The sequence below is a fragment of the Arvicola amphibius genome, chromosome 1, assembly GCF_903992535.2.
Source record: "Arvicola amphibius chromosome 1, mArvAmp1.2, whole genome shotgun sequence".
NCBI classification, from domain to species: Eukaryota; Metazoa; Chordata; class Mammalia; order Rodentia; family Cricetidae; genus Arvicola; species Arvicola amphibius.
In genome coordinates this window covers 111,021,803-111,034,396 of record NC_052047.1, presented here as the reverse complement: position 1 = coordinate 111,034,396, position 12,594 = coordinate 111,021,803, and the positions used below count along the sequence as shown (strand labels likewise).

The window sequence follows — 12,594 nt, the reverse complement described above, 5'->3', positions numbered from 1 at the left end:
AAATAGCTCAGCAGGAAAATGCACTGCTGTCAAGCCTGACAACCTGTATTTGATCCACAAAACATACATCACTCCTGCAAGCTGCCCTCTCGCCTCCACATGAACATGGTTACATGCATACACCCGTATGCATCCCCCCACCACAAACATGATAAATGAATGTTAAAACTTTTTTTTCAAGCTGGGAGGTGGACTCCTCAAATATTTGCTGCAGGCTAGGGCCTCGGCAAGTGTGTGCGCCTGTTGTTGCTTTTCAGATGAGAACAGTGAAAGCGAGAGCGACTCTGATGACAGGTTCAAAGGTAAGGCTGCCACTCCTCCCAGCCCCGGAATCAGCCCTTCCTCTGCATGCATGACGTCAGCAGGAGCACCAGCTAACAGACCATCAGAGCAGAAGGCTGTAGAGAAGTTTTTGAGCTCAGTCTTTCAGTGTTAAGTGCAAATGTTGGTCTCTTGTTGCCAAATTTAAAGCAGTTCACTTTGTCCATTCTTCCCAAGCCATTGTCAATGGAGACTGGATACTAAATTTGCTTGGTAAATATAACTCTGGAGGGCCAGATGTGGGTTCAGATTATATGATTATAATATAAAAATAAATAATATAATATAAAAGAGTTATCTCTTTTAGTTGCAAGAATTGTGCCATAAACTGAGATCCTCTGGCAGCCTTGAGACCACCTGTCTCTCTCTCCTGTGGCTAGAGAGGAGACTGAAAAGGTCTACCTCAAATAGGTTCCTGGACCAGTGTTTCAGATAACTTGGCAAATCTCTGTGTTTTCACTACTGGGAAACCCTGCCTAGCTCTTCCTTAGATAAGTAAAGTGTGTAGGAGCTTGCATCCTCCTCAAGGCCTTTATTGGTACCCAGGCAAGCTGACTTTGGACTCTGAGATAGAGACAAAAGGCCCAACTATAAGGACTCCAATAAAGGGTTCAGTGTTAAAGCCATTGTGGAAACTTTACTTCCTAGTTCATACCTTCTGTGCCATCCCGAGGCACATCCCAAGGTGAGCCTGGCTTAGACAGTTCTGTTAGCCCCAACTCAGCCTCCAGGGACCCCAGGAAGATCAGCGCACTAGCTCCTTGCATTAGCACAGTCATTATGTAGGCTCAGATACTAATACTCATCTCAAAGCCCTACCTTGGGGAAAAGTCAGATAAGATTTATTTGTGCACGTAGAGGTTATCCAGAGATGGAGCCCTGAGTCAGGTGGAAGGGGCTGAGGTCTTTGAGGGGCCAGCCTGCTTGTCTCCTAATGTGAGACCTTTCCTTAGCCCACACACAGCGCTTGGTCCACATCCAGTCAATGCTGAAGCGTGCACCCAGTTATCGGACGCTAGAGCTGGAGCTGCTTGAATGGCAGGAACGGGAGCTCTTTGAGTACTTTGTGGTTGTGTCCCTCAAGAAGAAGCCATCTCGGAACACCTACCTCCCTGAAGTCTCCTACCAGTTTCCTAAGGTGAGCATGCCTGCCTTCCTGGCCTCTTCTGCTTGTTGGCCCATCTGGGAAGAAGAAGCCCTCTTCCTTCTTAGCTCCCCCAGTCACCATATCCCTAACCTCTTCACAGCTAAGAGAGAAGACAAGGCTTCTGGTGCGAGGGGCATTATTTCCTCAGAGCTTCTCTCCCCATGGTTGCAGGGCTCTAAGAAAGCATGCTCAGATGTTGCTCCTGTCACTCTCTAGCTCTTCTTCTCTCTGTCACTTTATTAATAGATAATCCACCCATTCAGGTTTGCAGTTCAGCATCCTTTAGTGTGGTCTCAGAGTTGCACAGTCATAATTACACTGTTTCAGAGCATTTTGTTGTCTCCTAAAGAACTTCTCCTACTCCCTAGCAGGCAACCCCTGCTCTCTCCCACTTTGTATCTTAGCAGCACTCTGCGGAGCGGCCATAGGTGTCTCTCTGCTCGTGCCTGTCTGCAGTGTTCTTTTCCTGCTCTGGTACCTGACTGATGGCTCCTTTGTGCTTCCCAACAGCAGAGGTGTCACCTCTCTGACCTTCTCAGAGGCCTGGTGCAGCTTCTTCTTGCACACTTCTCTTTCACTTCACTTTGCTCGTCTCATTGAGGCACCCTCCTGACCAGAATGGGCATCTTGTCCATTTTGTTTTGCATCCATAGCCCCAGAACATAGGAGGAGATGCTTCTCAGTCCCTCGACCTGCAGGGTCCTTGTCCTCTCATAGTTATTCTCTCCCCAAATCCTCTTTCCTGCAGTTGGACCGACCCACCAAGCAGATGAGGGAGGCAGAAGAAAGGCTCAAAGCTATTCCTCAGTTTTGCTTTCCAGATGCCAAGGACTGGCTTCCTGTGTCAGAATATAGCAGGTGAGGTCTGGTCTGGTCTAGCTATAGGAGGGAAGAGGACATAGACTCATTTTCCTTCATAATGGTGGACAATAGAATGGGGCTTGTCCTGGTCTCGGCCTACTTTCTTAAAGTAACCTGAGTCTTTATCACACACCTGAGATGACGGTCCCTGTTTTGGGAACTGTGTCCTGAACTCTCTTCATAACTTCTTTGATGCCAGACCTCTTCCTCTTCTCTGTTTCAGTGAGACCTTTTCTTTCATGCTGACTGGAGAAGATGGCAGCAGACGCTTTGGCTATTGTAGGCGCTTATTGGTGAGTAAGACCATTCAGTCCTCGGAGATTGGTGGGCAAGGGAGTGCCAGGGCATTGTGTATCTCTATTAATCCTTCCGTAGCATTATCCTATGTGAAAGCCTTTGATCTACTGAAGCTGCCCCTAGTTCATGTACTTACAGTTGAGGGATAACTCCTGTGATGGCAGAGTTCAGAGTAGCCTGTCTGATTGGACCCTGGAATCTAAGATTATATGCAGTAATAGAAGGGGTGCCTCACCTTGGTTGGTCGTTATAGCATTTTAGCTTCTGGACTTTCCTTTGAATTTTTCTTGGATTGTCAGCTTAGATTGCTGATCTCTAGTTATGATCATGTCAACCCACAGTTTATGTTTGTTATCTAAGTAGGTGGAGCACACCCTTATTCTCTCAACATCTGGCCAACCTGACACTGGGAGGGAGGAACCCTGTCCATGGTCCGGTAGGGCTGCAGTCTGAGCAGGGAAAGAGGTGCACAGCTCCTCTGGGATTCTTGGAGAAATACTTTGAATTTAGGGGAAAGAAACTGGGTTTTGAAAATAGTAACCTTTTTTTGTTTGTTTTTGTTTTTCTAGACAGGGTTTCTTTGTGTGACCTTGGCTGTCCTGGAACTGTCCAGGCGCTAGCCCCTGCCTCCTGAGTAGTGGAATTAAAGACGTGTGCCACCACTCCCTGGCTGAACATAGACACCTTCCCCCTACTCCCAAAGCAATCTCTGTTTTTGTCATTCCTGGGAAAGGGATTGTGGTAGAGCCGCAGAGAGCCAGAGGAAGAACAGACACCAGGGCCTGTCTTCCATTTCATTTTTCTTAAAGTCATTCATGGGTTGTTGACAATGTCCTTTGGTTTCCAGGCATTAGCAGGAGAAGGTATTGTCAGATATTAGTCTAGGGATGGATGAAGGAGATCCTAGACAGGAGTCCTAAAAGGGTTGTTCTGGGCCATCCATTCATCCGTCCATCAGCTTTCATCGTATAAATGTTGAAGGCCAGGCCATATGCTAAAAGCATATAAACAAGAGCCAGGCGGTGGTGGCGCACGCCTTTAATCCCAGCAATCGGGAGGCAGAGGCAGGCGGATCTCTGTGAATTTGAGGCCAGCCTGGTCTACAAGAGCTAGTTCCAGGACAGCTCCAAAGCCACAGAGAAACCCTGTCGGGGGAGGAGGGATGGAGAGCATATAAACAAAAGTTCAGCACACATCCTACCCTCAGTGTACAGTAGTCTAGTAGAGGAGGCCAACTTGTAGCATTTAAGGGAAGGGTTATGAAAGTAAAATTTTGCTTAGGTTATGTGATTTTCCAAGAGAAATGCTTCACTGGATTTGTGTCTCTACCTTTAAAATATGCATGATAGCCTGTGGGGTATTATTATCTCTGACGCATAGATTAAGAAATTGGAACTCCAAGGTGGAATGACTTGCCCAAGGTCACACAGCAATAAGAGCCAGACTGATTCTCAAGTTCTTTTTCACCAGTCTGGCATTCTTAGACCTCCCCCAACCCAACAGAGCATGGTCCAGTGTGCTGGACTGAAGAACAGGGGAGGGGTCCAGATGCCAGGCTGAGAGCCAGACAGAGGCCAGCCTGTGCCTGGGTCCCCAGGGCCCAGGGAGGAACGATCCAAAGGCTGCCTTTGCCAGCACATGGATGGAACAGAACTGTACTCTTTTGCAGCAGGCCTGCTGCCCCCAGGGAAGAGCATGTTTGTCCTGGCGCACTCAGAGAGGGCCTGGGCTGGGTCCATGCCAAGGGGGCTGGCACTGGCTCGACATTCCTGCAGATTGGACACAATGATTCTAACCCAAATCCCACATACTTGATTTAATCACTTGGGCTTTAAGGGAGGTGGAGAGTGGGGGAGGGAAAGAGAGAGGAGTAAGTTTCAAACCTAATATGGACAAAAACAGATTCTGCCTTCTCTTTAGATCTGTGGCCGTGGCCAGCAGGTTTGGAGCCTGAAATAGCCCCATCTGCATTTGCTTAGCAGCCTGCATGCATGAGGGACCAGCACCTGCTGCTCTGCTCCCTCCCCACACGGCTTTGCTAGGCACTCCAGGCATCTGAACCCAGAGGCAGCCATGGGGTCCTGCCAGCTCCTTACTGGAGAATGGACTCACCCTAGTCTACTTGTGGGGCTCTAGCCCTAGGGCGCTCACAGTATATGTCTCTTTCTTCAACTACTCACCTTTTAAATCCCCCTTTTTTGTTCTCTTTCACTTCATAGCATACCTCTATCCTGTGTCTCTGTGTTCCTTTCCCTCCTTCCTATCAGAAAACAACATGCTCTGGAGGTAAGACAGCACAGACTCCTGGCTGCTGCCTTCTATTTGTTTGAGCTTAGGCAGTGGCTTAATCTTCATGAGCTCAGCTGTAAAACTGGGTGATAATGCAGCTCTCATACTCTTTTTGTATGTAGTACCAAGGTTAGAACTTTGGGGGTTTTTTTTGTTTTGTTTTTTTTTTGGTGGTGGTGGTAGTGGTTTTTTGTTTGTTTGGTTGGTTGGTTTTGGTTTTGGTTTTTTGAGACAGGGTTTCTCTGGAGCTTTGGAGCCTGTCTTGGAACTTGTTCTGTAGACAAGGCTGGCCTCAAACTCAAAGAGAGTTTGCCTATTGAGCACTGGGATTAAAGGTGTGTGCCACCACCGCCTGGTGGCTAGGACTCTTATAGGAAACATTTAATAAAGAGTCATTCCCTTCTCTTGTCTGTTTTCATTTTGCTTTCCTTGAGCACAAATCAGGGGGAGAAAGGGGGTATTTTGCAGAGTATCCCACATGATGGTGGGGAGGATGTTGGCCGTCATCATCACCAGGCACACATGTGGTACATATGTAAACATGCAGGCAAAACACACATAAAATAAAAATGAATAAGTCAAAAAATTAAATTTTTAAAAAACGACACTTTTTAAAAAAAATGACACAAGTCCATCTTAATATCACATTTTTTAGGTAGCATCTTTAGGGATATAAATCCACAAATCACCTTGTAACCTCTGACCGCCACTATCTATGTTTTCCTGGGATAAAGGATGGAGACTGTTTAGAGGTTGGGGCAGATGAGGTCTGCTCCCTGGGAATAACAGCCTTTCTTTGGGGACCTGGTTGAGTTCAGAAGATGTTTGGAGTCATCCTCATTAGAGTGACTGTACTTAGTGCTCAGTTCCCAAGGAAAAGGAGCCAGATGTGTTCATGCATTCTCTGTCTTCCTGTCTTTCTGACTCCGTGTCTCCAGCCAAGTGGGAAAGGGCCTCGGCTGCCAGAGGTGTACTGTGTCATCAGCCGCCTTGGCTGTTTCGGCTTATTCTCCAAGGTAAGAAATGCTGTCTTCTTCCCGGTTCCCCAGTGACGGCTCTCATAGGAGTATCTGCAGCTAGCCTAGGTGAGACAGCACACTACAGAGCAAGTACTAGTGGGCTCTCAGATTCTTGTATTCCCAAGCCTGGCGTACTGCCTACCTGGCTGGCATTTCCCCAACTCCTATGTTGACAGTGACTGTTCTGTAGCAGCCCAGCCTGGGCCATGGGCAGGGCTGTAGCTCTTGGGGAAGCCAGGAGTGCCCAGGAAGCTGTCTCACAGGTGCTCTTTCTTTTGCCCTGCTGTTCCCTTCTTGGGGACTAAAGCGGGGCCAATGAGGGAACTGAATGGTCACTAAGAGCCAAGAGAAACAGGAAGGGTACAAAGATCCTGGCAGGGCAGCTTTCCTGTCTCCAGGCTTTTGGTCAGAGGCCAGGCTGCCCTCTTCTCAGTCAAAGAAGTGGGGAAGGCAGTTCCCAACACTCTTTCTCTTTGGGCCGCTGGTGGTGGGCACAGGTCCTAGATGAGGTGGAGCGCCGCCGTGGGATCTCAGCTGCACTGGTCTACCCCTTTATGAGGAGTCTCATGGAGTCGCCCTTTCCAGCCCCAGGGAAAACCATCAAAGTGAAGACATTCCTGCCTGGCGCTGGCAATGAGGTAGGGAACTGATGCTGCTTTCATCTCTGGCCCTGGGCTGGAGTTGCAGTCTCTAGGAGGCTAGAACACATCCCCTTCCTTGCTTACCTGGTCCGTACCCCTGATTAGGAATAAAAAAATGTGAATGCTGGAGCTGTAAGTATTGCCCAGTTCTCTTCTGCTAGGGACTTTAGCTGACCTGTCTGGATTAACTGTACCCCTATCCATTTATTAAATATTGATTATGAGCTTTCACAACTGGAGATTATGCCAGAGCTTGGATGAGTCATGAAGATAGAGTGGCACAACTCTATTCTCTGGGAGTTTCTTACCCAGAAGGGGCCTGGTGTTAATTCTTAAGTGTGTGTAAGAGGCAGAGCAAGATCCTATGCAAATGTATAACAGGGGGTCTGCTTTAGGTTAGGGGCCAGAGAAGGCCTTCCCACAAGAAAGTGCCATTTTACCAGGGGCCTCAGCAATGCATAGAAAGTAGCCAAATGAAGGGGTAGAGGTGGAGGATGGTTGCAAGTGTGGGAGCCACGGGTACAGGACAAGAGCTGGAGCAGAGCAAGTGCTGCTCAAACACTGTTAGAAGATGAAGATGACTAGAAGCACGGTGACCAGGCCGAGGTGGGCAGGCAAGGACCCAGTCTCAGGGCTTGTGCCTGCCTGGTCAGGTTAAGAATTCAGGGTTTTCTGGGTGGTGGTGGTGCACATCTCTAATCCAGCACTTGGGAGGTAGAAGCAGGCAGATTTCTGTGAGTTTAAGGCCAGCCTGGTCTACAGAGCTAGTTCCAGTTCCAGGGCAGGTTCCAAAGCTACAGAGAAACTCTGTCTCCAAAAACCAAACCAAACCAAACCAAAAAAAAAAAAAAAGAAGAAGAAGAAGAATTTGGGGTCTTATGTAAAGGAGGGTTAAGATTCACCCTGGTGTGTCTTTAAATTCTCTGACTGCTGTGCAGAGAATGGGCAGGAGTGAAAACAGGGAGACAACTAGGACACAACTGTAGTAACGCAGCAGAGGAGAATCAGATTAGCAACGCAAGTGTGATAGAGATTCTTAAGTCCAACCTGCAGTTTTCTTTTTAGCCTGGGGAACAGGGTGGTGGAATCCTGTCCTGAGATGGGAGCCTGTGAAAGATAAGGAGAGATCTATCTTATAATGTAAGTTTGAGGCACCCACGAGAAGATATAGCAAAGTATGTAGATAGGGAAGAAATGAAAGCCCAGTCCTAAGGGACCCCCAAGTAGCAGCCCTGTGGTAGAGAGGTACCAACCTGGAAGTTGGAAGACAGAACATGAGGAGAGGAAGTGGCTGAGAAGCCAAAGGACAGGGATCCCTAAGGCATACGGAATAATGGACCAGTCAGATGCTCCTGAGGTGCAGCAAGGCGCACTGACAAAGAACAGACTTCAGATGGAGCCTGGGTGGCTGGGCTGGCTGGAGAAGTAAAAGGCTGAGACAGCTCACTTACATAGCTCTTCAAAGGGCATGGCTTTGAAGAGAAGAAGGAAGGTGAAAGTAACTGTGGAGCTGGTAGTGGGGTCAGGGTGAGAGGTGCAGAAAGGTGTTATTGAAGATGGTGGTTTGCATGATGATGGAATTGACCCTCAATGAAGACATTAACACAGAAGAGGGAGAGACAACCAACCATTACTTACAAGGTGCAGCTAGTAGTCTAAATGGAGCCTGTCTTCTCTTAAGAGAGGTGGGGAAGATGGTGGCTTGTAGACCTGGATTCTCATGACATGGATTTGCTTTCCTCAGAATAGAAAAGAAGGTGACATCTTCTTTTAAGAAAGAGGTGAGAAGATGAAAAGAGTCAGCTGCTGCAGAGTGGGAGGACTGACCTAAGGAACAGAGTGTGCAGGCAGTGGCACAGACCTATTGAAATCTTCCTAAGAGTCTCTACACATCCTAGGATAAGAGACTTTGAGTTTGATGTGTTATCTGGGGCAGAATTGCTGGCCTTGCTTTGACAGCCCAACGGCATGCCCTGGAGTTCTTTGGTTCTGCTCTAATCACTTCTTAGGCCTCCATGGTTCTCTTACCTGGGTTACTTCCTATCCCCCAAGTCCGCTTGTTTTTGCCTGAACAGCATTTCCTTCTCCTTATAGATTCCAAGTCACTCATGCTATAATTGACCTCAAACTCTCTTTACCCCAGAAGTGGGCAGGTGCCAGCTTCCCTTCTTAGATGCTCTGCCAGTCCCCTTTGCAGATACTCACTGTGCCCTCCTGCTAGCCTTGGGCTGCCTCACTCTGTTTCTGCCTGATTCCCAGTTCCTAGAGGCAGTGGCAGCATGGGACTGGGGGCTGAGGACTGAAAGCTGGAGAGCAGCACTTACTGGGGCTGCTTGGAATGCTCTCAGGAGGCAGGGCTACAGAGTTCTGTTATGTCTTCCTTTTCTTCCTCTTCCTCCTCCTCTGCCCAGCTGCGCTGTTTGTTGTTGTAAGTGAAGAAATTCTTAGCTCAGTGTTTACCGCTTGAGTTCTGAAAAACATGAACAGGGATTCAGGAGGCTGCAAGAGTTGTATACACTGCCTTTCTTGACAGGCATTAAACCCCAGGGAGACCTAGTGGTCAGCACAATACAGGGGATACCCTAAGTGTTCACTGGTGTGTGCTGAAGGCATATCCGCACAATTATGTCATGGACCTTATTTCCTGCCTGATATCTATTTCCATCTGAAAAGAAGACATAACAAGGCCAGGCGGTGGTGGTGAAAGCCTTTAATCCCAGTACTTGGGAGGCAGAGGCAGGCAGATCCCTTTGAGTTCCAGGCCAGTCTGGTCTACCGAGTGAGTTCTGGGATGGCTAGGGTTGTTAAAGAGAGAAACCCTGTCTCAAAAAAAAAAAAAAGAATAGAAAAGGAAGGAAGGAAAGGAAGGAAGGAAGGAAGGAAGGAAGGAAGAAAGAAAGAAAGAAAGAAAGAAAGAAAGAAAGAAAGAAAGAAAGAAAGACAACAAACAAACAAACAAAAAACCAAGCAGTGCTTAGGGGACTGGACTGGAAGAAACCCAGGTCAGAGAGAAATGAGGTCCTGTGTGTGACTGGAGCAGATCTGAAGCAAGAACAGTCGGGACATCTGGGGACAAGTCCCTAAGACATAAGGGATATTTATTTCTTACCCCAATTCTCAGGAAGCCCGAATATCACTGTTGCCCTACAGATGCTTAGAGTCAAATGTTCCTCCACCTGTCACTGCTGGGGTCACTTGGTACCCCCTCCATGCCTCCAGAGAAGGGATTTTGAGAGCTCTCATGCAAACGTTGGAATAGTCCTTGGAGTACAGCTCAACCTGGCTTTATAAAGACTGTTGTGTTTCCTTGCAAGATTTTAGGAATAGTCAGACCTTTCTTTATCCTTGGCACAGGGCCTAGGGTGGTAGAGATAGGGGTAGGATGGCAGAACAGCCTGTGGAAGGAAGTCATCATAGCAGGAAAGGGAAGGGATATGGCAACAAGGACAACAGCATTGCCTCCTCAGAGATGGCTGAGGCCAGAGTCCCTAGGTCCAAGACTGCACTCTTCCTATGGCCTAGAGAGCAGTAGTCGATTGTGGGGTCTGATCAGCATGCTGAAGGAACGGGGCAGAAGACTCATGCAAATGGGGCTGTGTGACTCCCTGGTTCTCCTTATCCATGGGAGCAGTTAGCTGTCCCTGCTCTCCTCAGAGCCTGTATCTGGTCCCTCAGCCCCTGTTGGCTAGAGCCTTCCCATCTTTACACTCAGCCCTCACTGTAGGGGCAGAGCTAGAGTCCAAGGGAAGGGGAGACTGGGTCTCCTGCATCATGAGGTGGTTGGAGAACCTTGGAAGAAAGGAAAGCAGCCAACAGCTGTGTGCAATCTCGGGCTCTCACCTAGTGGCTTCTGCCACTGCCTTCCCTTTCATACAGGTGTTAGAGCTGCGGCGGCCCATGGACTCCCGACTGGAGCATGTGGACTTCGAGTGCCTTTTCACCTGCCTCAGTGTGCGCCAGCTTATCCGAATCTTTGCCTCATTGCTGTTGGAGCGCAGAGTCATTTTTGTAGCAGACAAGCTCAGGTAGGACCCAAAGGGTAAGGAAGGAGAAGGATGGGGTGGTGGTATACCCATTAATGAATTCAGCACATCTTTACAAAACTTGGTGTATGCCATGCATGTGGTAATGGAGTGCTTGCTTATGCACGCATGTGTGTGCATGTGCGTGTTGAGATGAAGATCATATAAAGAAAGGTTAGCAAACCTGTGAACAGAGAAGGGAGGATTGAGAACCCAATTGAGGACTTTGCCTGAGGAAGAAAAGTGATACTCTCTATGCAACAGCCATGTATGTACAGGTGCAGGAACAATTGTATAGAGATGGTAAGTGGCAAGCAACTCCAGCCAACCTGCCTTTGCAGGATGCCAAGGTTAGGGGTGATGGACTCCAGAAGGTGCTTCTGTGTGAGGGCTGCTAAGCTGCTCTGTGGGAGGCTGGCTGAAGGAACCTTGGAGTAGTGTCAGAATCATCCAAGGCTGGTTCCAGGGAGCTGTGGAGAAGGACAAGATGGGGACATGGGAGTATGGGTAGGGTAGAGGTTATAGTCTTTTTGACAGGAGAGAGAGGAACTTCAGAGACTGGTGGCAATATGAGGAGCTGGGGCAGCTGGTTTAGGAAGGCTAAGAACTGGATGGGTCATAAGACTTGGTCCAGCAGATAGGCACTTTGAATTTTAGAGGTAGATATCTGTTTGTGACCATAGGGAGAGGTAGAAGTGATGATCACTGGACCTGAGGCATCTAGGAAGAAAAAAAAAATAAGATTTCTCACCAGCAGAGGTGGTTGTTTAAGACTCTGTAGGGTGGGTCTGCAGGGAGAGGGTGGGATGCTGTGATTGACTATGTAGGGTGGGTCTGCAGGGAGAGGGTGGGATGCTGTGGTGATACCTCATCATTTATTCTGTCAAAGACTCAACCAAGAAGCCACAGCAGTGATTTCTCTAGCATGGCATTTGTTCTGTCACTTAGCTAGTACGCTGCATGCTGTATTCTGTGCCTTGTGTCGGGTGCTAAGAAGAGGGCAGCAAAAATTCTTGCTGACTTGTCCTCTAGTAAGTACCAAATCCCTGGTGTACTTCCTTCTGTATGCATGAGGAGATAGTTAAGAAGAATAATCTCCTAATTGCTCAGTCAGGCAATGGTGCAGGAACCCAGGCCAGTGCTCAGCTCAGGGAAAGGAGAAGGAAAAACTAGAATGGTTGACTTTCTTTGGTAGTTGCTATTTGGAGACAGGATCCCACTGTGTAGCACAGGCTGGCCTTGAACTTGCAATCTTCCTACTTCATTCATGAGTGTTGATGTTATAGGTGGGTGCCATCCTCCCTAGCTGTAGAAAGAAGCGGCGGGCTGTGTCCCGCCACCCGGCTAGCTTTACCCAAAATAATTACACGGAAACTGTATTCTTTTAAAACACTGCCTGGCCCATAGTTTCAGCCTCTTATTGGTTAATTCTCACATCTTCCTTTAACCCATATTTAGTAATCTGGGTAGCACCACGAGGTGTGGCTTACCAGGAGAGATCTTAACCTGCGTCCATCTCGGAGAGGAGCAGCATGGAGACTCCTATGGCGACTGCCTGAAGCGTCTCCCCAACTCTACTTCCTTGTTCCCACAATTCTGTTCTGTCTACTCCACCTACCTAATTTTCTGTCTCTTAAAGGGCCAAGGCAGTTTTCTTTATTAATTAACCAGTGAAAGAAACATAGACAGATAACTCTCCTCCATCACCTAGCTGAGCTGCCTGCTTTTCCAGGGACTGTGAGAGTTTAGAAATGAAGACTACTGAGGCTGGAGACATGGTTCAGTGGTTAAGAGCACTTGCAGCTCTTGCAGAGGACCTGGGTTCAGCACCCACATGGTGGTTCCCAACTATTCATAACTCCAGTTCTAGAAGATCTAATGTCCCTTTCTGACCCCTGCAGGCACCAACCATGCACATGGTGCACATTCGTATATGCAAGAAAAACACATGTAAAATGAATAAATCTAATATAAATTAAAAAAAACAAAGACTACCT

At 48.0% G+C, this 12,594-nt stretch overlaps 1 protein-coding gene across 6 annotated transcripts in view; it reads left to right on the top strand.

Annotated features, from left to right (window-relative positions):
• Dennd2b (DENN domain containing 2B) overlaps positions 1-12,594 on the top strand; it is a 102,887-nt gene that overhangs the window by 82,671 nt on the left and 7,622 nt on the right. For all 6 annotated transcript variants that reach the window (XR_005284673.1, XM_038322954.2, XM_038322962.2 and 3 more), the window contains 7 exons: positions 258-302; positions 1,275-1,459; positions 2,217-2,326; positions 2,553-2,622; positions 5,854-5,931; positions 6,432-6,572; positions 10,452-10,600. Coding sequence is in view for 5 of the 6 variants with exons in the window: in XM_038322954.2 (XP_038178882.1) it covers positions 258-302; positions 1,275-1,459; positions 2,217-2,326; positions 2,553-2,622; positions 5,854-5,931; positions 6,432-6,572; positions 10,452-10,600 (778 nt within the window). In the remaining variant the exon portion in view is untranslated. The remainder of the gene's footprint in view (positions 1-257; positions 303-1,274; positions 1,460-2,216; positions 2,327-2,552; positions 2,623-5,853; positions 5,932-6,431; positions 6,573-10,451; positions 10,601-12,594) is intronic.